The sequence below is a fragment of the Mobula hypostoma genome, chromosome 13 (assembly GCF_963921235.1).
Source record: "Mobula hypostoma chromosome 13, sMobHyp1.1, whole genome shotgun sequence".
Classification (NCBI taxonomy): domain Eukaryota; kingdom Metazoa; phylum Chordata; class Chondrichthyes; order Myliobatiformes; family Myliobatidae; genus Mobula; species Mobula hypostoma.
The window spans coordinates 27,528,338-27,554,961 of NC_086109.1; the positions used below are offsets into that span (position 1 = coordinate 27,528,338).

At 40.1% G+C, this 26,624-nt stretch overlaps 1 protein-coding gene across 5 annotated transcripts in view; it reads right to left on the reverse strand.

Moving 5' to 3' along the window:
• LOC134355512 (copine-8-like) overlaps positions 1–26,624 on the reverse strand; it is a 674,862-nt gene that overhangs the window by 345,809 nt on the left and 302,429 nt on the right. For all 5 annotated transcript variants that reach the window (XR_010020101.1, XM_063065493.1, XM_063065495.1 and 2 more), the window contains one exon: positions 22,412–22,475. Coding sequence is in view for 4 of the 5 variants with exons in the window: in XM_063065493.1 (XP_062921563.1) it covers positions 22,412–22,475 (64 nt within the window). In the remaining variant the exon portion in view is untranslated. The remainder of the gene's footprint in view (positions 1–22,411; positions 22,476–26,624) is intronic.

Sequence of the window (26,624 nt, forward strand, 5' to 3'; positions counted from 1 at the left end):
TATGGCTGTCAACAAGAATTACAAGTCAATACACTGGTAACCATCCAGGTTCTAAATCTAGATTTGTACCCAACACCCTTTGAAATGTTAACATCACTAATGTATAGTAAATCCGATCGCTGACCTTTCAATCTGTTGATAATCTCTTAACTTACCCCCCCATCTTATCATTATCAAAACAATTTTTTGGTGATTGTTGGCACATGGCCAAGTGGTTAAGGCGTCGGTCTAGTGATCTGAAGGTCGCTAGTTCAAGCCTCAGCTGAGGCAACATGTTGTGTCCTTGAGCAAGGCACTTAACCACACATTGCTGTGCGACGACACCGGTGCCAAGCTGCATTGGCCCAAGTGCCCTTCCCTTGGACAACATCGGTGGTGTGGAGAGGGGAGACCTGCAGCATGGGCAACTGCTGGTCTTCCATACAACCTTGCCCAGGCCTGCGCCCTGGAAACTTTCCAAGGTACAAATCCACAGTCTCATGAATCTAACGGATGCCTAGTACTATTTTTGGTGATTGTGGTGAACAACAGACAGAATGACCTTTCATTGAAGACAACTGAATAATTCAAGTAATCAACGAATTTATGGATTTACTTCAAGATGACATGATAGGTGCAATTGAAGGCGGTGGTGGGAAAAGTTGAGTCAATTTCTAATACAAGCACAAAGCATCTATTAAAAAAAAATCAAGGTTTTGATTTTCCGCTAAGATGATGGCGCGCTCATATACAGCTGCTTTTTGGGAGCCAACCAAAGGTGTTTTTTTTTCTTTTTTAAATGTCTTTTTTTATGATTGCGAGAGAATGCTGGACTCCAAGAACTTCAGATAATGCAAGTATACCCTCAGTGAGCTGCTCACTGGTGGAAGAGCTGGACTTGGTTCAGACCACATTGCTGTCTGCTACAGGAAGGCATCAGAGTTGGTTCACGAAGGCAGCATGCAGTGTAACTGCAGGTGCTTATCTTGGACGTTTCTCTTGCAATCGCAAGACCCTGTTGGACAATAATAATGTTAGATGCCATGGGCCTGATTCTCTCATTTGGTGGTGCGACAGACAACAGGAGAGCTGTGTGGCCTAGCCTGTATCAAGGACTAGGCCTCAAGCCACAGACTTGCCTGCTGCTGCGGTCCAGGAGGCAAGATGCCGGAGGCAGGTCAGCTTGGTGTCAACTGGGGGCTGGCTTCGCCTGTCGGTGCTATCCTCCATTGTTCGAGCAGTGGAAAGACAAGCTGGATTTTATGCATGTGCTTGTCTGTGTACTGCCAGGAACTGCACCATCAATCTGCAGGATACATCACTCAGGGACTTGGGCTATTTTTTTGTGTGATGCTATGTGCGCACACTATCTTGAATGTGCCATGTGCTGTGTATGTTTTGCACCTTGGCTCCAGAGGAACAGTGTTTCGTTTGGCTGTATTCATGGATAGTTGAGTGAGAATTAAACTTGAATTTGAATTTGAAAATGGAGTGACCAAAAAGTGGAGTTTCACAAGATCAGGACTGACTTTTTTCCAACAATAGAGCATGCTCGTGGAGCCTCAAGGACTGTTCCTACTCCGATTTCTCGTGTGCATAATACTGCTGTCTGTATGTTATTAACTGCCCCTACTGCTTTACAAGCTAAATCATAATCTATGTAATTGTCACAGATAAGCATCCTCATTCCAATACTCCAATGAACGTGCCATCCTTTATCTTGTGTTATGTTTAGCTACATTAGACTTGCGTATATTCCAAACTGCACCAGCGCCCATTGCTACAAAAGCTCACACCTCTTTTCATTGTGCCTATGCCTCTGCCTTCCTTCTATTTAACCATATACTTCAACCTTGCTCTCAGCCTCTGTATGTCCTTCCTAAATGTTACAGTCTCTCAGTCTTCTGCTCCTTTAATCCACTAATTAACTATATACAAGAGCGCCAGCCACCCTCGTATTGACTTAAGAAACTTCTCTGGTGAGTATAGAAGTGAGTAAACCAGTAGCTTCTAGTCTCAAATAATAAAGGAAATTAGCAACTAAAAATTTCAGATCATCAATGATTCCAATCTTGCATCTAATATTTAAAATATTAACTTTTTAACTTCCTTCTTTTTCAGATATATTTTCACTTCTTCCAGTTTGCACCATCTCCAGAATATTTTTTGTTATTCACTAGATTTTACCAATTTCACACTAATCTTAATCAATCTCCTTCAGCTGGTATAATCACAAAATTTGTTGTTCAATTTCTTCCGCTGTCCGTCTGTTCACTGAATTTAATTTTGCTCTCCAGGCCCACCAGCCCACATCCACCTCCGAAAACTCTTACTTACTCTCTCTGAACATTAAATGCTAATAGTTCCAAGAATATCAGTCTGAAATTGCTTCCATCTCAACAGATGCTGCCTGAGCTGTTAAGATCTTCCAGCATTTTCTTTTTCTTGTCAGATTTTCAGCATCTGCATGATTTTGCATGAAACAAATACTCTCCTGCTTGGTGTCACCATCAAAAATAAATCAAATTTGCTCCCTGAATGCACTGATAATGTTTTTTTTTTGGTGAGCTCTTTCAACATTTTTGTATTAATATCAGTTAACTCCCTTAATCCCTCTGTGATGTGACTGGGAAATGTGTATACATTATAGATGAATTTGAAATGATAATTGCTGTTGAGCCTAAAATTACATTTTGTTCAGCTGATATCTACAAATAACCTGTAGAAATAAATTTAAATCAAATGACACGGGCCTTATATTATGCATTGTACTTATACCAGTATATAGAGTGTTATATTTATCTCTATAAATACATCATATTTATAGAGATATGAATGCTTGGCTTGGAGGGACACCAGCTCCCACTGAGGCTACATTTGGTGTATTTTCCTTGTAGAATGGATGTAAGTAATGAGCATCCAGAACTTTCAATGTTCACTTGCCGTTCTCAGCGGAAAATGGGCAAAAATTGATCAAAATTTCATTCCCCATCAATAGTACTAAAAGTCTTTGGAGTGGCAGTGAATGTTGTCCCCAAAACTCAATGCAGTGGAATTGAATGTTAGAGACTTACACAACTTACTGTCATTATTGATTAATTTAGAATGTGCCACCAATGTTGGATCACTTTCTTGATAAGCCAATGAAAGGAAACAAAAATAAGTAGCTTTCACTTAGCCCTGCTCAATCCTTTCATTCACTTTTTGAAGCACACTGACAATAACAATAAAAGAGTCCTGCAGCACCTGGTATCTGAACTCAAGAAGAAATGACAACCGCACTGATTCAGATTTTTAACCCTTCCATGGGGGACTGATGTTGTGAGGTTCCGATGCCTGACTGGTTGGTGCCAGAAGGAGCTTCCTGACTTTAAGGTTTAAACCTATACACTCACTGAAACTGACAGAGTAGCCATACTTACATTTTAATTTTATTGTCAGACTCTGTACACACAAAATGCTTCATTTTTTAACTTCTAAAAGATAACTTGGTTCTAGTTATTGAAAACAGTGGTTATTAACATTGACATTAATGTTAATTTTCCCTGTTAGCAACAAGAATTGAACTTTGTATCATGGAGTTTATAGTTAATTAATTCTGACATGTGGTTTCTCCGTGTGCTCAGCAAGTACAAAAAAGGTTGATCTTTTATTATTAGGTTCGAGATGTGTCCTTTTGATAATGAAATGGGGGTCAGGAACTATGCAAACCATAATTTGCAGGTTACTTCTTCATTAAATGATATTGACCTGTTAAAATATCAATTGTAAAAAAGTAAACATTTAAAACATGCCTCTCAGAACTAGGTTTTAAAATGTGCAAGATCAACATAACTTGTCTAGATATACACATATGTATATATTTAATAAATTCACTTTTTTCACCTGGAGCTTTGCAGACTTAAAGTCGAAGTCAAGTTTATTATCATCTGCACATGTGTATGTATGAACAGGTGCAATGAAAAACTTACATCACAGGCACACAGCATCATGTACTGGAAATCCTATTACAGACATCAATGCTTTTACAGAACTAATTTATGGTTACAGAGAGAAAATACTGAATACTGTAACACATGGTAATAGTGTCTGCCAGGGAGCACAGCTTTCTAAAATCTTCTCTTGAATACCATGCAACTAACAAATCAAAGTTTTGGCCTTCTATTGATCAAAATTCAAAGTAAATTTATTATCCAAAGTATGTATAAGGCACCACATACAACCCTGTGGTTCATTTTCTTGTGAACATAATTCCAATTACCATAATAGAATCTATTAAAGACCACACAAAGAGGGCGGACAACTAATGGTTGAGGGGTAATAACTGTTCCTGAAACTGGTGATGTGAGCACTGAGGGCTGTGTATCTTCTTCCTGATTTACAGCAGTGAGACGAGAGCATGTGGGGATCCTTGACGATGGATGCCGTCTTCCTGCTCTGTGTAGATCTGCTCAATGTTGGAGAAGACAAAACCCATGATGCACTGGGGCTCTATTCACTACTTTTTGTAGGATTTTCCATTCAAGAGAATCGGTGTTGCCATAGCAGCTTGCAAAGCAGCCAATCAATATACTCTCCACCACACATCTATAGAAGTTTGTCAAAGTTTTAGATGTCCAAGCACCTCAGTGAACACTCTAGCCAGTTTATCAGCACAGGTCTTCAGCACTCAGCCTTCGCCATTTGGGATGGATGCTTTCCGTGGGTTCTCTCTTCTGAAGGATGCTCAAACGTCAGCCTCAAACACTGAAATCACAGAATCAGCTGGGGCTGTGGGAGTTCATGATGGTTTCTCCATATTTTTATGGTCAAAGTGAGCAGAGAAGGCATTGAGCCCATCTGGAAGCAAACCCCTTCTGTCACCTATGTTGTTTGATTTCACTTTGTAAGAGGTGATAGTATCCAATCCCTGCCACAGCTGTTGAGCATCCTTCATTGATTCAAGTTTAGTCCGGAGTTGCAACTTCGCCCATGAGATGACTTTCCAGAGATCATCCCTGGACCTCCTGTAACCCTCTTAGTTGCCAAACTTGAATGCCTCTGATCTGGCCCTCAGCAGATTGCGGATCTCGTGGCTTCTGACTGGGGAAGACTGACTGATTTTGTGGGGACATACTCGTATATGACTTTTTTTTTTATTAAGTCCGTGACAACTGTGGTGTGTTCATTCTGATCCATGAATGAGTTCTTGAACATGGCCCAGTCCACTGACTCGAAGCAATTCCATAATCGCTCCTCTGACTCTCACGACCACCTCTTTGTTGTCCTGTCTCTGGAGCCTTGCTGTTTAGCCATGTGATCACAGTCTCTGAAATGCAGTCTGGGTATGGAATGTTAGGTATTCCTCATCGTAATATAGCAGTAGTCTAGTGTGTTGAGACCGCCTGTGCTACAGGTCGTATACTGATGGCAATTGGGCTGGGATTTCTTCAGCCAAGCCTGGTTGAAATCCCCAACTATGATATAAAATGCGTCAGGTTGGACTCTTTTTTGCTCGGCGATGGCATCATGCAGAATCTCAAGTGCTTGATTACAATTGGCCACTGGTGGTATGTCAACTGCGGTTGGGATCATGGAGGAGAACTCTGTTGGTAAATAGAATAGTCAGCATTTGTTTGTTAGGTGCTCAATGTCAGGGAACATGGGTACAGCAAAACCACCACATTGGAGCACCATAGAGAGTTTATCATGAAACACCAGCAGACTGGCTCATCCTTTGTATTGAGAGGCCTTTGGGTCCGATCACCGTATCTGGCATACTCTGAGTAAACCACATCTCGGTAAAACACACAACTCAACAATTTCGCATTTCCTTTCAATGCAACAATCTTGCCTCCAGGTCCTCAAATTTGTCCTCCAGCGATTGCACATTTGTTAACAAGATGCTGGTAGAGGAGTGTCATCCTTCTGCGTTTCATTCTGGCTTGGAGTGTCCCCGACCTCCCCCCCTCCCCACCTTTTGCTTCCCTGCGGCCATACTGATGAAACATCGTCTACTTAAAGGTGTGCACCTGCTTGCTTGAGAGTTAAGTCCACCGAGTCCTTCAGAAGATCATGAAACCTGTAGTTCATTAAGTCAATTTAAAGGTATGTCACCTAAAGGGAAATAACAGGCTGCAGATTGCAGTGAGAGTAGTTCATAGAAGTATAGTTAGAAGTATTGGACAGAGCCCGCAGAAGATGGCTCACCTGTGCTACTCTGGCACATCAATAAATAGTGACTGATTTATATAATCAATTTACAATTCTTTTGTTGCTGTATTTTATGGATGATAGAAATAAATGTTGGTGGTCTTTGTCCTCTAAGCACCCAGCAATTCCAACATTGTTTAGTCATGATAATATATCTTAATCTGTAAATAAAAGCAAAAATAAAAAGGTGTAGACGATCTTCAGTAACACACAAAGTGCTTAGTACTTAGTAGGTTAGACAGTATCTACGGAGAGGAATAAACAGTCAATGTTTTCGGCCAAAACCCTTCATCAAGTCTCATCAGTCCTGATGTCGACTGCTTATTCAGCTCCCTAAATGCTGCCTGACCTGCTGAGTTCCTCCAGTATTTTGTGTCCGTGTTACTCTGGATTTCCAGCATCTGCAAAATGTCCTGTGTTGTAGAAAATCTTCATCAGGTCACATCGGATCAATGAAAAGGGAAAGGCATGGTTTAGGATTTCATCAAATCTGAAAAACCATTGGACCGAAACATCAATTTTGTTTTCCTCCCCAGTTGCTGCTCTAATTTCAGGTTTCCATTACCTACAATATTGCATTATTTTGTTATGTGTATTTAGGCCAAGATTTTTATATTCAGATATTTTGGGGAGAGCAGCACTCTCAGAAATAAAAGGAGAATAAACACTGTCATTACTTCAGCTTCTTGGATGCTAAACTATAAACTATTACAAAATATGCAAATATTGTAAAATCAGGATGAGGCTCTTAAAGGAGAGGAGATTTTATTCATTAAAAAGTCTTGGAAGAGCATAATAATAAAGCCAAATGAGGGAATAAAATCAGCTGCTTCCTTCTGATGGAGACTTAATTAAAGTGACCACCTGACCACACAGATTTACTGGCTGTTAGCAACTCATTTAGAATACATAGGGGTTCTACAATTAAGATTTGCATTTAAAAGCAAGTAGCTCAAAACTGTACAGAGAGGCAACATTTTTGAAATGTGACTGGCACAGCCAAGGGAAAACATGCATATTCTAAATGCAGCTGTAAGAAGACTGTCTAAATTAGATTTCCAATTAGAGAGCATCAGATATATTTAAACAGATTACATTCATGTCAACATTTCCAGCCTTCAAAGTGCAATCTTGGGCTGGATCCAACTGGATTCCACACTTTCCAACTGCAGAAAGTACCTTTATACGTATCACCATTTTCAAGAAATTGAAGCCTTCATTTAAGTTCATCACAGCTGTGCTTTCTTAGTGTTAAAATACTTTTCACAGTGATTCAAAGTGTTCAACATTTAGGCTGTGAGACTGCCCCTGGCTGCTGTGCTTTGTGTCTGAGAACTTTGTGATCATTTGCCCACTAATGTCATGAACTGAATACCGAGGCTTTGGATCTACTCCGGTCTGCTCTGGGGATTTCGGTCTATGGAGTCAATTTGGTTCGAAATGCTTTTGTTGTTGCTCGCTTCTACTGTTTGCGTGATAGGAGTTTTTTTTCCCCTCTTTCTCTACACATTTGGGGGTGGGTCTTTATATTTTTTTAAAAATTGGGTTCTTTCAAGTCTCTTGCTTGGTGGCTGTCTGTCAGCAGACAAATCTCAAAGTTGTATAATTTATACATTTTTTGATAATAAATGTACTTTGAATCTTTATTATCAAACTCCCATTACTGCAGTTCTTTTGAAACAAAGACCCTGAAACAGCTCTATGCAGTGGGTCAGCTTATTGGAGAAGACCTCATACCATGTGGTGAAATGACGAATGAGACTGGATTACCATCTTAATTTTTGCCAGATCTGACAAACCCGTTCTCGTTTTTGTAAATGAACACCAAGTAATGATACAAGTCACATTGAAGTGTATGATTATTGCAATAGTGTGATGATAAAAATGGTAAGTATTTGTCAGACTTATGCAATGTGAAATAAATAGATGTTATTGTCGAAAATGTAAAGGAGCACAAAATTAGTTGTTTTGTTTGGAATTGTATTGAATTAAAGGTGCTGTGTAACATCAGCCTGTTTAAATTGAAGTTGAAATGAACTTTAATTATTTATTTTGTATTTATTTACAGGTAAATGCTGGCACGTGGCCAAGTGGTTAAGGCGTTCGTCTAGTGATTTGAAGGTTGCTAGTTCAAGCCTCAACTGAGGCAGTGTGTGTGTCCTTGAGCAAGGCACTTAACCACACATTGCTCTGCGACGACACTGGTGCCAAGCTGTATGGGTCCTAGTGCCCTTCCCTTGGACAACATCGGTGGCGTGGAGATGGGAGACATGCACCACGGGCAACTGTTGGTCTTCTATACAACTTTGCCCAGGCCTGCGCCCTGGAAACCTTCCAAGGCGCAAATCCATGGTCTCATGAGACTAATGAATGCCTATTTACAGATACAGCACGGCAACAGGCCCTTCTGCCCCAATGAGCCCACACCATCCAATTACAATGATGTGACTAATTAATGTACTAATGGTACGTCTTTGGAAGTGGGAGGAAACCGAACCACCAGGAGGAAATACACATAGTCACAGGGAGAATATACAAACTCCTTACAGACCAGTGGCAGGAATACAAGAATATTTGTTCTTAATATTGTACAGTTAAATTTTACCCCACTAGTTCTCAGTAAGTTTCTCCATTAAGCTTTACTAAAAATATTTCTAATAAAGATAACATCCACGTAATGGTTCAGGTTGCTTTTTGTTTTAATTTTTTTTGCAGAATTTATCAGCTGAAAGAAATACTTAGAAATGAATTTTAGAACAATGCTATGATGATCATACAGTGAGATCACTCCCATGTCATTTGTCCTTGTTATATCAAGGATCTATTAATATGTATCTTAAATGTTTCATCTAAGTTGCACTTAGTCACAGTCTTTTGCCTTAGTCAATGCATCTTAATCTTTGGATTACTGCCAGATACAATGAATTGATTTCTCTTGGCCCATTCACTGTCACATTAAGTTATGATGTTCCTCAAAACACACACTTTCTAATAAGCACAATCTTATATTTCTATATTACGCTTTTCTTTCTGACTTACTGCTTGTCAGGTACTGTACATCTCCAATTGGCTCAGTTTTTGCTCATGGCACAGCCTTTCAAAGTTGTTAACAAAAGTGAAGGCCCTGAAAAGTTAAATGTCAACCATTTACTGGAAAGTTAAATGTCAAACCTTTTCACTTTCGATTTGGATTCCCATCTATCTGACTTTACTGACCATCATATAACCTCCCCGCACCCCCACAATTATCACCTTTCTGGACTACTTTCCTTGCCTGGAAAAAAATCCCAAACCTCCAACAAACAGAAACAGGGATGGGTCACTAGGTCCCTCAGGCTTGCTCCATTATTTCATGTGATCATGGCTGATCTGTAGTCTTTCTCTTTGCCAGTTATCAATTAACATTCAAATCCCCACTATCTCCACCTTAAATGCATCTCTATTGATCTCTTTTGATCAGACCACCTTGAGTGGCAGAGAGTTCCAAAGATGCACTGTCTGTTGAGAGGTGTTTACGTGCACCTCCGTTTTAAATAACTAGCCCTTGATTTTGCCGCCAAGAACTCTTGTTTGTGACTCTCCCACGAGTGGAAACATCTCAATACGAACCCTGCTAAGTTCCCGTGGGATCTTGTATATTTAAATAAGGTCATCCCTCAGCATTCTTTTATACACTCCAAATGCCTAGTCTACCTTAATATGATAACCCACCCACCCCAAGGATTAGTATGTTGAATTTTCTTTGAACTTTCTCCAATGCTACGACATTGTTTTTTTTAGGTTGGAAGAGTGAAACTGGGTATAGTTTTCTAGCTGTGGCCTCACCAACACCCTGAACAACTATAACAAAACCTTAATACTCTTAAACTCTCCCGTGGGGGCTGGTGAAATCTCAAAAGAAACGACATTTGATTTTATTGACTTGTAATTGAAAGCCTCTGCTTCATCCACACTTGCGCACTTCACAATCTGGTTGAATTGAACAATAAATACGCAGGGAGCAGAACAAAATCATGCTCCTGTCCTGCTGTGAATGTGTTAATCTAGGAAAATTAGTTTGGGTTTACTTATTATCCTCTTGAGTTAGGGCCTAAATGGCCTTGAACCAGGTGGCTTGCTGAACCATATCAGAGCCCCACACAGGCCTATATATGATTGGCTCTTGATTAAAGAGAGAAATACATAATCTTCCCTAAATAATATTAGTAAACATGTCTTCATAACAATTTGGCAATTTTGCAGTCACATAAGTTATACTAATTTTTATATTTTTGACTAATTAAAGTCATTGAAACCTTCCTGGGCTGCTCGATGACCTTGTGGTTTAATGTTTTATATTCTGTTTTCCTTACTCTCATTTTTGCTGTTTGCGGAATTTGTTCTTTTTCGCGTGTATTGGGGGTTTGATATTTTTCTTTAAATGGGTTCCATTTTTTTTGTTTTGTGGTTGGCTGTGGGAAGACGAATCTTAGGGTTGTATACTGCATACAATCATTGTGAATAAATGTACTTTGAATCTTGAATTAAAATTCTACAGCTGCATTTTGCAAACATTTCTTGACATCTTTGAATCTCACCCAAACTCTGAATTGGTTGCTTGCGACATAATGGCACTGTTATTGCAATTCTTTGTAAGTGTATTTATGCTGCAGGAAGTGATGCCTCAGAGTTTCAGAAACCCGGATTCAGTTCTTCCTTCCAGTATAATTGCCTTGTCCAAGAGCAGGTTACTGATGTTACTGGCCCTTTTCTGGCACATTTCTGTATATATGGCTTTGATGGTGCCGAGGGTGGGGCAGGTGATACGGTGAACAGATGCTTTTGTACATAAATACACTTCCTAATCAACCTAATCAGTAAACATTAGAAACATGCATACTCATGTTGGGCATTTTTGTTATTGCACAACACCTAACAATTGGTATTGCCGTTGAACACAAATATTTAAAAAAGCTACATTTGGTGTTTAAAAACAAACTACTGTGAGGCACTTACAATACTTACCACCTTGTACTCCTTCCCGACACCCACTCTATTCTGGGTTCTTCACCCTTTCTTTCCAGTCCTTGGCCTGAAACATCAAGACTATTCCTCTCTGGCTGCCTGACCTGCTGAGTTCCTCCAGCACTTTGTGTGAGTTGTTATTGTAAGGCATATTGGTTTCTTTCTCATTCTTCTTCAGCATGTGTACATGCTGGAAGCTCCTGGTATCTCACTAACTGGTCAATCTTCAACTGCAAACCTGAACAACTGTATCATCGAAATTCACCCCCCTCCCCCAACTACCCTATTCCATTCACATTGAGCGACAGAGAGTTTTAAAGAGCGGGGCAATCTGCACATTTTGAGCGCCACAGTTCCTGAGGAGACATTGGATTGCACATACGAAGAGAGAGTTTAAAAGAAGTGAGCGGGGGCAGTCGTAACTTTCGTGTGTGTAGTTCCCGAGGAGATATTGGATTGTGTAGAGGAAGAAAAGGTTTAAAAGAAGTGAATTGGGGCAGTCACACATTTCACGTGCATAGTTCCTGAGGAGATATTGGATTGCGCATAATTAGGCTTTCACAAGATCCACTAAAAAGAAATTTCCTTACCCTCTCTGGAATACAAACAGTGATGAAACTTATTGGGCCAAATGGAACACTCTGCAATTCAACCATTGCTAGTGAATCACAGCCCTTACAGGAAACAGTAAATAATGATCAGAGAAGCCAAGGTGGAATAATATTCCTTTCTTTAGTTACCTTGAGCAGACACCACAGTTGTTTTTTTTTTGCCTTTAGAGATACAGTATAGTGCTTCTAGCCCAACAATCCTGTGTTTCCATATTACAGCAATGTGAGCCATTGACTTACTAACTAGTATGTTTTTGGAATGTGGGAGGAAACCAGACCACCCAGAAGAAACCCATGCGGTCGTGAGGAAAACATACAAACTCCTTACAAAGGTTGGCCGGAACGAACCCAGGTCGCTAGAACTCTAATAGTGTTGTGCTAACATCTGCACTACTGTGCTGCCCCAAAATGCAGTTACAGTAGAGTCATAGAGCACTACAACACAAAAATAGGCCCTTCGGCCCATTTACACGATGCTGAACTATTATTCTGCCAAGTCCCATTTACCTGCATCTGGACCAGAGCCCTCCATACCCCTCCCATCATGTACATATCCAAACTTCGCCTAATATGGAGTCAAACTTCTCTTAAAATCAAGCAGAGAAAGGAAAGTATAGTTGTCAAATCCCAGATAGCAAACTCCCACAAACAATATAGCACTGTCCAGATAAGCTGTTGCAGTGATGTTGATTAAGTATTGGCCGGGATACTGGCAATAAATCCAATAAATCCCTTGATTCTTTTTGAATCAGTGCCATGAAATCTTTTATACCACCCAGCACCTCAGCTGAATGATTTTCTTGATAGCACACCTTCTGTTTCAGTATCGCAGCAAACATCAGTTTAGCCTTTCTGTGATTCAATCTTTGGAATGGAACAGCTTTCGATTCAGAGAGGGGAATGCTGCCATCTTAGCCAGAAGTACAGCTTCTGTATTTGTATGATCTGAAATCAGTCCAATGAACTTACCCACTGAATTGATTGGAAAATAAGCATTTTTAAAATTGGGTGGAATTCTGGAATATTTAATATGATACCATTTCAACTTAAAACATTTATAAATAGAATATGAAGATTGATAAATCAGAATTAGATTTAATATTATTGACATATGTCGTGAAATTTGTTAACTTGGCAGCAGCAATACAATGCTATACATGATAAATATAGAAAAAACTGAATTACATTAGGTATATGTAAAATAGTTCAGCATGTTAATAGCATGTTAAATAGTTAAGTTAAAATAGGTAATGCAAAAATAGAAACAAAAAAACAAGTAGTGAGGTAGTGTTCATGAGTTCAATATCCACTTAGAAATCAGATGGCAAAGGAAAAAAAGCTGTTTGTGAAACGGCAATTAGTATCTAAAATCATAAAAGTAACTTACAATACTGAACATTCACAAGACTGTAAGCCTCATCATCACATATCCAAAACAAAATTCAATTCTTGTTTCTTGCTAAGCTATATAAATAATTTTCTGTGGTGACTCGGTGATGCAAAGAGAACATCACAATCTGCAAGGGTTAATGTTAATGATGTCATACTATATTTTACACACCACAGTTCCGGAGGAGACAACAAAGAGGGAGACTGAGTTTAAAAGACGTGAGCAAGGCAGCCAGCACATCTTGTGCGCCGCTATTCCTGAGGAGATATTGGATTGTGCATAACTAGGCATTTGGCAAGAACCAGTAGAAAGAAATTAGATTTGAGTGGAGTGATCATTGTGAGTGCAGACATTGTGTGAGTGGGCCAGTATTAGAGAGAGAAGTTAAGGTGTTGGCTAATCTAGTCTTCAACAAGGAGAGGTGTAAACTGTAGGTAGATTATTTTTCCTGTTAAAATTTACCCTCTGTTAGATCAGAATATAACCTATGTGTGGAGCCAAAAGAAATGGGGAGACGTTAAATGAATGTTTTTTGCATCTGTATTTACTTGGGAGAAGGACACAGAGACTATAGAAGAGAAGCAAGCAGCAACGAGGTCATGGACCCTATAGGGATTACGGAGGAGGAAGTGTTTGCGGGCTTGAGGCAATTTAGTGTGGATAAATCCCCAGGACCCAGCAAAGTCTTCCCTCAAACCCCATGCAAGGAAGCTAGTGCAGAAATTATAGGGGCCGTAGCCATGGATGACGTACTGGAGGATTGGAGGATAGCTAATGTTGTTCCATTGTTTAAAGAAAGGCTCCAAGTATAAGCCTGACATCAGTAGCGGGAAAGATATTTGAAGGTATTCTAAGGGACCGAATATACAAGTATTCGGATAGACAGAGTCTGATTAGGGATAGTCAACATGGTTTTGTACATGGTAGTTCACATCTAACTAACCTTACAGAGATTTGCAAGTAAGTTACCAAGAAAGTTGATGAAGGCAAGTCAGTGGATGTTGTCGACATGAACGTTAGCAAGGCCTTCAACAAGGTCCCGCATGGGAGGTTGGTCAGGAAGGTTCAGCCACTTGGCATGCAAGATGATGTGGTAAATTGGATGAGAAATTGGCTTCGTGGGAGAGGCCAGAGTGGTAGTTGATGAATGCTTCTCTGACTGGAGGCCTGCGGCTAGTAATATGCTGCAGGGATCGATGCTGGGCCCTTTGCTGTTTGTCATCTATGTCAACAAGCTGAATGATACTGTGCTAAACTGGATCAGCAAATTTGCAGATGACACTGTGATTAGGCATGCAGTGGACAGTGAAGGAAACTATCAAAGCTTGCAATGGGATCTAGATCAGCTGCACAAATGGGCTGAAAATGGTAAATGGAATTTAATGCAGACAAGTGTGAGGCGTTGCACTTTGGCGGACCAACCAGGGTAGGAATTACATGCATGGCCGTACTTTAGGCAGGGCTAGGCTGGGCTGCAGCCCAGGGGCCAGATAGGTACCAAAATAGGTAGCTATCTTCATGGCGGACAAAAAATAATGCGACAGTTGAGCACAGAAAAGAAAAAAGAAATAAGAAAAAGAGGACTGTGAGAAAGAAGCATTAAAAAAAAACATTGAAATTGACAGAATTTTTTAAACCTGTTCTCGATGATGCAGCAGTACCATCGCTCTTGTCACAGTCTGAGACCAGTGGACAAATGGAGACTTGTTCAACAGCTAGTGCTAGCACCAGTGTTAGCACAGGACCACCATCCTTGCCACAGTCAGCAGCTAACGTTGAAGAGGCAGAGAGAATGACTTTGAGATTCCCAACCACAGAGGCCTCCGAACAACCAGTCTGACCACCATTAATGTTAACATTACCGCTACTGAGGATCCTTACAGCACTGGTCCTGCTCGCCGGGGAAGGGAAACACTAGATGATTCAATCCGAGCATACTGGGCTAAGAAAGGGCCTGCCAGAATAAAGATGTGGATATCAAAGCTTCGGAATGAGTGTACAAACAGCAGAGACTTTTTTTTCTCCAAATTTCACTTCAAACGCAAGCTCTTAAATGGTGAGTACATATCAAGGCAATGGCTCTTATATTCCCCTTCCACCGGCTGTGTGTTTTGTTTTGCATGCCGCATCTTCAGTGATGGTAGCTGTCAGTCCATCTTCGAAATTGGCTTTAGCCACTGAAAACATGCCGCTGAGCGCATAGGAGAGCATGAAAATAGCGACCACCACAGGTAAACGAAACTGACCTACGTTACGCTAGCGTCTGAGAGTGGAAGAATAGATACAGAACTGCAAAAGCTAGTGAAGAATAGGCTCAGATCTACAATGGGACAGGACAGGCTGAATCATCTTACTCTGATGTCACTTGATAGTGATCTTGTTTGGAAACTGGATTTTAGTGATCTAATCAAGGGCTTTGCTGTGAAGAAATCCAGAAGAACTAGGCTTTAATTTTGGAAAACAAGCATCTGGCTTTGTAAATATCTAGGCTTGTGTGTCAGTGCTGTTCCTATTTTTGAGGCAACAGGCTAATAGTTGACTGTTTACAAACCGAGTAAGTAGTAAGTGGTTTTTACTCTGCAAGCCACACAGCACAGCAATAGGTTAGTATGTGCTAGATCACATTTTTCAAAAAGATTATTGGAGTATTGTGAAGTTTCCTAGTTTGCCATAGTGCCATCTCTCTTGGCCTTTTTGTCTCTCATTTCCATTTTACTTTCTCAGAACACACAGTAGAGAAAAATACCAGATAAAAATGCTTTGGCATTGTTTGAGAAGTAAGGCCTATGGTATGTGCAGCAACAGCTAAATAAAGATTTAAGACTGGGTACATCATACTTCGTCTCCCTCATAACTTTACTAAGCCAACTAAGCCGAGGTCAATTTTTGAGTGCTTTAGATGCTGTCCTTCAAACTAAGAATCTGCATTACTTTCTGTCCTCCCTCTTAAGGCCTGTAAGTTTATAGCCTACATATTGTACTAAACCAATGTCTTGGTCCACAGCTTTGATATTTAGACCAGTACGACCTTTGCTCTTGTTCTTGCCTTTTTTTTTGCTTGGTACAGCAGCATTTTATGGTGTCGGCAGGGGCCCCGGCCCCACTAAATCCGGCCCTGCTTACATGGTGAGCAGAAGGGCAGTGAGGAGTGCTGTAGAACAGATGGATCTGAGAATACAGATCCATAATTCCTTTAAAGTGGTCTTACAACTAGTTAGGGTAGTAAAGAAAGCTTTTGGCACAATGCCTTTCATAAATCAATGAGTACACCAGATGGAATGTTATGCTGAAATTATATAAGACATTGGTGAGGCCTAATTTGGAATATTGTGTGTAGTTTTGATCACCTACCTACAGGAAAGATGTAAATAAGATTGAAAGAGTGCAGAGAATATTTACAAGGATGGTGTCAGGACTTGAGGACCTGTGTTATCAGGAATAGTTGAATAGGTTAGGTCTTTATTCCTAGAATATGGAAGATTGAGAGGAGATTTGATAGAGGTATACAAAATCATGAAGGGCATAGATAGAATAACTGCAAGCAGGCTTTTTCCACTAAGCAGCACACATAAAAGTTGCTGGTGAACACAGCAGGCCAGGCAGCATCTCTAGGAAGAGGTACAGTCGACGTTTCGGGTCGAGACCCTCTGTCCTGACGAAGGGTCTCGGCCCGAAACATCGACTGTACCTCTTCCTAGAGATGCTGCCTGGCCTGCTGCGTTCACCAGCAACTTTTATGTGTGTTGCTTGAAATTCCAGCATCTGCAGATTTCCTGGTGTTTGCATTTTTCTACTAAGGTTGGGTGAGACTACAACTAGATGTCATGGATTAAAGGTGAAAGCTGAAATGTTTAAGGGGAACATCTTCACTCAGAGGGTGGTGAAAGTGTGGAATGAGCTGCCAGCTTAAGTGGTGGATGTGGTTTTGATTTCAGCTTTTAAGAGAAATTTGGATAGTTACATGGATGGGAGGGGTATGGAGGGCTAAGATCTGGGTACAGGTCAATAGGACTAGGCAGATTAATGGGCTAGCACAGATTAGATGGGCCAAAGGGCCTGTTTCTGTGATGTAGTGTTCTATGACTATGACTAAATCAAATCTGTATTTGTTCGCAGATTGAAGGCACCCTGTTCTTGCAATACTTAAATTGAAATGTACAACTACTCATTTACACATCTCGTGACTCAGTTCCATATCCTGGAGCTCAATTCAACCCATTAATGTTTAATGTCATTTTGTGCTTTCTAATCTATTGTAGGACAGAGAAAATTTATCTCACTTGCGTTTTACAAACCAAGAATAATATATTCCAATTTTATAACCAGAGAACATTTTGACCAAAATCAAAATCAAGCAATAAATAATTCCTTCAGTTAGTCCTGACGAAGGGTCTTGGCCTGAAACGTCGACTGCACCTCTTCCTACAGATGCTGCCTGGCCTGCTGCGTTCACCAGCAACTTTGATGTGTGTTGATTGAATTTCCAGCATCTGCAGAATTCCTGTTGTTTGCCAATAAATAATTTGATTATTTACTACCCCTTTCCCTATTTAAATAATAAATATGTATCAAATCTGGAAAATGTAACTTCAGAGCTTCTCTGGAGCCTTTATGGATCAACAATTTCTACTCAAACTTCTGAAGGGAAATCATTCCAATAATAAAAGTTAAAAGCACGTTCCTACAGCAAACACCTGCTTCCCAGTACTGGTGTGTGCATCCAGTACTGGTGTGTGCATTTAGTCTTGGAATCCATTCCTTATTGTGTTTTTTTTTTAAACATTTAAACCCACTTTTTGGCTGAGATTTAATAAAATGTAGGAAAGCATATTTGCAGCATCACATTTGAAAAGGCAAGTACAAGAATTTAATCTTTTAAAGGCATAATGCATTTATTTAATAAGGGAATATGATGGTACAGTTCATATTTACTCAAACACCACATTCAGTCATTAACAACAGTGGATAGCTGGGATAAATTATACATTAAATTATAAGGCTTCAAAGTGAAGTGGGTTGGATTTTAAGACAAATCAGATTTTGTACCAACATGTCTAGAAATTCAATTGCTCTTTTTCCTCCTGCAGAATGAGATTGAAAACTTAGTTTTTCGCAGAGGAAATGCAGTTACAATGATGTTCCAGTTGTTTCACATCAATCTGGAAATTGCATATGAACACATGTAAGAACATATAAAATGGAAGCTGTGTAGACCGTTTGGGTCCTCAAGCATTCAGTGTTCCTCCAGCAGTTTATTATTTTGCTCCTGATACTGGGCAGCATCTCCCAGTATCGAGCCACACTTGCCCCACAATGCAAGTATCACTGGGAGAATGCAGTATGTCATCATTCATGTACAATATTCTATTAAGAACACTGCAGTGAGCCTGAACCAAGTCAACCAGCGAGTGGCAATTTTGGGACCATATGTTCTTCCAAGCTTAGTGCCTGCTTGGGTACTCCTGTAGGCAACTGGGTTATTTCATTCTCATCCATTGGGCCGACACACCTCATCCCACGCTGTATCTAGAACTTCTGCACTCCCATCAATCCACTCGTCCTCTTTGATTCTCCATCACCTGGACCAGAGCGTCCCAACTTTTTTTTATACCATGGACCAATACTAAGAAGCAAGAGGTCCATAGACCTCAGGTTGGGATCCTCTGACCTAGACCCCTCAGAACAAACTGCTGTTGTCACCCCCGCTCTTCCATCTACCATTCTTTCCAACCATCACAGACAGACTCCTTCAGCTATTCACACTAGCTTCCAGTCATCAGATCTGGGCTCCATTCTGCATTAATGCTAATCATCCATTCATACGAGTCTCCAAAGTCATTTGATCAAACATCTGATAGTGCAGTCTCCAATACCAGACCCCAATGATCAAAGAGAGCCATTCTCCAGTGCATATTTTTCTCACAACTATTTGGTGAGACTCTATAATGACACCCATCAAACCATCCAAAAATTGTCAGTGAATGATGCCACGTACAACCCCAAACATCCAATGCCAGTCTCTGATGTTGCCCACTCAAGCAGGCACAGACCATCTCCAGTGCCACCCACTGAAACATTCAATATCGGCATCTGGTACCATCTGCCCATCAGTGCCAACTTTTCAAGTCACCCATCATTTATGAGCATCACTTGCTGGGGCCAGCCACCCACCAGTCTCCTATCAGGCCTCATTAGGTTTGTGGCTAGCAGCATTCTGAAAACCAGCTTTCATCAGTGTCTCTGAACAGGGGACCAAGATACTCTGTGAAACACCTCGTCAGTCGTGCTTAACAGTCTACCACATCCAAGGTTTCATTAGAGGGCTAAAGACAGTCCTGTTGCTGAGGTGCATTAGAATTTCTAGGCCAAATACTTTAACATTCTGGCTTCTCTCCACTCTTCCAGTACCTTGCCATAGTTTAGGATATGTTCTATTTTGCTAGATTCGAATATTAAATAACCTAAAATAACTAGCAGTCACTTCAGGTTTAATTACTATTCATACTTGCTGTTCTGCTGTTAGGTCATGCCACTTTCGTGATTAATTATTCAGGCATCAATTTTTTTTCAAGAGCGAATTAGCAAGGGATCAACTGTGATTACAGGAGAAACCTTAAACAAGAGCAACACGGAAACAGAAGTGAAATGGAGTGATTTATATGTTGTGCCAGTTTCACCCAATAGTACATTTAACTTGCCTGCTTCTGCTGAATAATTGAAGTCCTTGCCTGAATTGGATGGGAGCCTCAATTATTTGCCATCTGGAGTTCGGAGGTGTGCATGTCCTGATGAAGGATCTCTGCCCAAAACATCGACTGTTTATTCACCTACATGGATGGTGCCTGGCCTGCTGAGTTCCCCTAGCAATTTGTGTCTGTGTTGCTGAAGATTTCCAGCATCTCAGAATAGTTTATAAACCCAAAAGGCAAGAAATGCAGGTCTTTAAAGGAAAATTATGTTCATCTTTCTCAGCAGTCTTCCTGACTAGCAATTACCCCTCAATCAACAACATTGAACTAATTACCTGGACAAATAATTCTGTTAGAGTTCACCACATACCACTTGCCTGTCGAGTTTCTCAGATGACCAAACATAATACTTTAAAAGAACTTCAGTGGCCATAAAGTATTTTGGGAGATACAAAGTCAAGTCATTGATTGAACGAAGCTACAGAAAGCTGTAAAATTTGTCAGCTCCATCATGTGTACTAGCCTTCGTAGTATCCAAGACATGTTCAAGGAGCAGTGCCTCCAAAAGGTGGTGTCCATTATTAAGGACTCCTACCACCCAGGACATGCCCTCTTCTCATTGTTACCATCAGGAAGAAGGAGCAGAAGCCTGAAGGCACACACACTCAGTGATTCAGTAATAGCATCTTCCCCTCTGCCATTCGATTTCTAAATAGGCATTGAACTCATAAGCACTACCTCAATTTTTTTACTACTTCTGTTTTTGCACTATTTTTAATTTAACTGTTTAGTATACATATATATATACTGTAATTCTTATTTTTTCTATATGTATCATGTATTGCATTGTACTGCTGCTGCTAAGTTAACAAATTTCATAAATTACGCCAGTGATATTAAACGCATTGGAACACCAAAGAGCCTGTCCCTATACTGTACCATTCTATGTTGAGTCTGTTGTCATAGGCACAAGTACTGTACATGTATGCAATAGTGCAATGAAAACCTTACTGCAGGAACTTAACATCATGCAAGCAGCATTCACAAGAAAATATAAGCTAAAGAATTTTGAGAAAAAGAACACAATTGGAATTACAAAAAAGACTATTTTAGAGCAGAGTTGTCAAAGTGGTCATAGTGTTGCTAAACTCTAGTGACTAGGGTTGTGGTGGTTTGTTCTGAACCAGCTCAATAGCTGAAGGGAAGTAGCTTGGCAAAGTGGGACAGCAGACTTCTGTACTTCCTGCCTAATGGTGCCTGTGAGAAGATGACTTGGACAGGGAGCTTAGGTGTTGGATATCGCCTGCTTGAGTTAGTGCCTCATCCAGGTACTACCAGTGCTAGGGATGCATGCGCCCATAATATATTCAACAGAATCTTCTTCTCTCTGCAGAATCCGGGAGGTCCTGAGATTGCACAAGTCCTTTCTTAGTTTAAAATTTTCCAGAACTCTTCATCCTCACATTCTTGAGCGATAGGACCCAACGGATTGCCCCGTTGAGCAACACACACAAAATGCTGGAGGAACTCATCAAGTCAGGTAGCATCTATGGAGGGTAATAAATAGTCAACTTTTCAGGCCGAGACCCTTCATCAGTCCTGATGAAGGATCTCTGCCCAAAACATCCACTGTTTATTCACCTACATGGATGGTGCCTGACTTGCTGAGTTCTGCCAGCAGTTTGTGTGTGTGTTACTGAAGATTTCTGGCATCTGCAGTCTCTTGTATTTATGTTTGCCCCTACCATTGAGTTAAAGGACTGTGAGAACAAGTAGTCTCCAATATTCACCTTGAAAAATAGTTGGCCAATTTCCCTTTCCTTTCATTTCAGATGGAAACCACTCAGGATTATTAGCCAGTTAAAATTCTTCCTTATGCATTAAACCTCTGTAATTTGTTAACTACAATTTCTGAGTTGCTTGTAGTACCTACAGAATTCAACCGGCACACCCTGCCATTCATCACCCTTGCTTCCTTCTCAAATACAAAGGATGTAACTCTTTTACTAATGCAATGAGCATTTTGATGCATTGCAGGAAATCTTGGACCTAACGATCCTGAGGGTGTCTATCATTGGGAGTGCCTATAACAATAAGGCCATCACAATGTAACATCTGCAAGGGAAGTAGTTAACTATATCCTCATACTCAAGAACCTTTCAATCTAATTGCTCTTCCCAGCCCTTGCCTGAGGCCTTGTAATTTATGTGATTATCATCAAGTGATTATTTAAGGAATATTTTAAGCATGGCAGGGGCATCTACATCCACCAATCTGTTATGTAGCCACTTTTGTTAACAAGACTGCCTGAAAATTGCATTAGTACACTAGCCTCGAGGACCACCAGACTTGCTTTCTTCACAGTATTTGACTTCTGACGGTCTAATGCTTACATGAAAAAATAGTCAAGCAACAGTTAAAAAGGCCCATTGTTTTACAAACACTGGAATGCAGTGTGACATTATTCACGAAAGATTTACAGCACCCAGAAGGTACTCTCCAACCTGATTTCAGTTCTCAGTGTGACAATGAAAGCTTTTACTTACCCGACAATTGCCAAGTTCTTCAGCTGAGAGAATAATTGCTCCACATTTCTTTCCTGGGATTCCACTGAGAAGAGACAATAAAAAACTTCTGTTTTAATTTTCCAATCACATAATTGCATAACAAAGAATAATCAGAACAAACTGAAAGATATTGTGTGGAATGGGATTGATAACTATTTGCAATATTTATAATGAAATACAGTAAAAAAAAAGTTGTTTCTGACATGCTTTCATCGACATTTTTCCTAAAGTAGGCAAATAAATGGAAGCATAGCACAATATCAATGCTGAAAAAGACAGAATATGCAAAATATTTTACAGAAAGTGCATTTTCACAAACTACAGGTTATTTGATTTCCCCTCTTCTGCAGACTCAAACTGGTATTGTTGAAGCAACTAGCATTTGTACTGACATTTAGCAGCATCCATCACATGTCTGTCAGGAAAATGGAAAGGTGATAATGGAAAATAGTTCTGACTTTTCAGGGATGATAATAAAATATTGATATGCCAAATTAGCCCGATCTGACTGCATTGCAGGCATTTTCCAGTTGCCAAGGGTATCTTTTAGCTGGAGCAGATTGCTACTGCTTGTAACTGTACTGCCTGCTTTCGCACTCCAGTATATGAAACTGAGCCATATGGAGTATGGATTTTTTTTTATTATTTTGCACATACCATACTTATAGAACGGAACTTCATATTAGATGATGGGTCCAATATTAGACCATAATTCGCTTGCCATAATAAGCAGATCTATCAAAACATCTTGTTTCTGCTGAAACAACAAACACAAATACAAATGCATATTTATGATTCTGCTGCAAATACTAAACTGAGGAAATACCTTCATTAAAATCTACAGCAGATTCTTCATATCAGTTGATCAGCTGAATTTTGATTGCAATGGGGAAGTTGAAGTTTGCAGTCAGATCTTTCTTGTATAATGCCTATGCAATATATGCACTGGATAAAAATACTGCCTACTGTCCACTTCTCCATATTGCAAATCTGAGATCTTAATTTTACTGACACTAATAACGGTGGCAGAAATTTCATGTCTTGTATCAGCAAATGTGTGACACTTGCCACAGTAGCAAAATAATGGAAGTCATATCTGAAGCAGCAGTGAACTGTCAAGTTGTACTACACTGCCCTATGCCATCCATTATTGTCAAATTTAGTGCAATATTTTCCAGCCTGATACATTGACAAAGGTCATTATAGCATACAATCACTCAGCATGACATCAAAACAATCCAAGCCATACTCCTAAAGCTTAACAGTTTCAGTCAAATTACATACTTGAAACAATTTCCAGACTAAAAACTGTTACGTACATTCAGGCAAAAGTGGCAGAGCAATTTGAGAATGTGATCAATAAAATATACAGGATTGCAAACTTGATAACTTGGTAAATGTCAAACTGAAAGCCACGATGAGACTTTATAAAGCGTTGATTCAGCTATAGCACTGTGATCGATCCTGGGCAAGCTTTACGAAAAATATACAAGTTTTAAATGTGGAGCAGAAGATTCTGAGGAAAGGGAACAAAACTAGATACAAGATAGAAAGGGAGAGATTTAAAAGAGACCTGAGATGTAACTTCTTTACAGAGAAGATAATGAGCACCTGGAACAAACTGGTTGTTTTCAATATGAGGCATTTGCTTAGGTACATAGAAGGGAGGTGCTTGAGGTTTATAAGCCAAACATGAGCAACTGGGACAAGCAGGGAAGGTGCTGTGGTCAGCATGGAACATTTGGGCTAAAGGACCTACTTCTGTGCTGTATTATTCTGAATAACAGAGGGATTACAGAGCTAGACAGAAAACAAATGTCAGATGTATTCTGAAAACACTCAAAGTATTCAGGGCGCACTTCTTTCACAGTCCTTAGGTGGGAACAGTGTTGAAGATGCTTGATACATTTTTTGAGTTTCCTTTTCAGGATTACAAGGAGCCTCCTTGGCAAGTAGGCAAGTCCCAAGACATTGTATACACATTAGGAGCAAAAGGATAGCTTGGGAAGGAGTAGGTCCACTTATAGATAAAGGACGGAATTTATGAATGGATTTAGAGGAAGTGGGTGAATTCTTTAATGAATACTTGGCATTGGTATTCAACAAGGTGAAGGGCATGGATGATGGTGAGATTGGGGAGGAGTATGTTAATATTCTAAGGCATGTTGATATTGAGGAGGAGTAGGGTCTTTTGAAAAGCATTAATGTGGCTATGTCCCCAGGACCTGATGAGATCTATCCCGGGAAAGCATGGGAGGAGATTGCCGGGACCTTGACAGATATTTTTGTATCTTCTTTAGTTCTCAATGAGGTGCCAGAAGAATAGATAATAACCAACGTCAGTCTGATTAATTTAACTTGTCTGACTTAACCAGACAAGCATGCCTAAATTTCCTAAACTCAAGAAGGGGATATACTGGCCATAGCTTGGTCAGCTGTTAATGAGAACATGGCTGAAACAAGATAACGTATCATCATACAGTCACGTGTGCCATCTGTCTTTGAACCCAAAAGCTGTTCTAACACGCTCCAGTGGCATTAGAACGCAATTACCAGCTCCTCAGCTCTCTGCCATCACTCCACTATATCATAATGTATTTTATTTCGTGCAGGCAGGTAACTACATTTATTTGCCTTTCATTGCAAGGAACACCAAGAAAAGCATACTTGATTAGACATACTTAAGTCATTAAGTCATATTTTAATTGATTTCACATTTATAGAAACTCAACTTTCCGTATTATTGTAAGTGTAGCATAACAGGCTTTCAGCTTGTCCCGTGCTACTTAGCTTTACCCCTTGGACATCTCTTAACAGTTGCAAATCACTATCAGAAGTGCCTGAAGTTTAAAATGGAAATTATTGATTCGAAAACCAGAAACCATTTGTCAAGATCCCTGAATGCATTCACATTTTAGATGGATTGAAGTACCAATATTCAGACCAAGTACTCTCCCTCTCCTTAGATACTGCCACAGCATGCATCCGACAGAAGAGTGTAGATCTGGCATCTGGTCAGATAATGGAGATGAGTGGTTTACAGTGGGAAAAGAAAACAAAGATGGTACTGATGCCAGCTCGCTGGGAGGTAGGGTTACTCACAAGCACATAGAACAGAACACAGTATGCAGAATTGTACAGCACAGGAAGAGGGATTTCACTGATCCCAAGGATGGATATGCACACAAAAGAACAATGTTTAAAACACTGCTGCAGAAATTTAGTATTGTCCTCTAGTTTTGGATTCCTCCAAACCTGGGGAAATGACTATGACCATGCATCCTATTCATATCTCTCATGATTTTATAATCCTATCGGAGATGATCAAAACTGTACACTACAAGTGCAGCCTCATCAAAAGCTTATATAACTGCAATATAATGTCCCTTCTCTTAAACTCAGTACCCTGAGTGACGGAGACCAACATGCTAAACACCTTATTCACCACGCTGTCTTCTCGTGCGGCCACTTTTAGCTCCCAGGTCCTTCTGTTCCACAAAAATCATTAGCGCCCAAGTCCTACTGTCCAAAAGGATTCGCCTCACAATTATCCAAAGATGAAATCCATTTGCCATTGCTCAGCCTATCTCCCTAACTAATCAAGATCTCATGCAATTTACTTTCAACAATACCCCCGATTGAGTATCATGAGCAAACTTGCTAATCATGCCATGTACATTCATACCTATCTACCTAAATAATGAATAACCAAGATCCTAACACTGATCTCTAGGGCACCCCACTAGTCACACACTACTAGACCTTCAACTATCACCCTCACTCTCTGCTTCCCATCATCAAGCCAATTCTGGATCCATTAGTTTGTCCAGAATCCCTTATAACCTAACATTTCATAACAAGCTGCCATTCAGGACATTGTCAAAGGCCATACTAAAGATCATCTAGACAACATCCACTGCCCCTATTTTTTTTCTATCCATTTTGTTACTTCTCCAGGCAACTTCAAAACTTTTGTCAGACATGACCTCCCACTTACAAAACCATGCTGACTATTTCAGATCAGGCCTTGAATATAAAAGTAAGTGTGTAATGCTGAACCTTTATAAGGCATCGGACAGACCATATTTGGAGTATTAAGAGCAGTTTTCAGATCCATATCTAAGAAAAGATGTGCTGGCATTGGAGAGGGTCCAGAGAAGGTTCATGAGAACCATTCCGGAAATGAATGTCA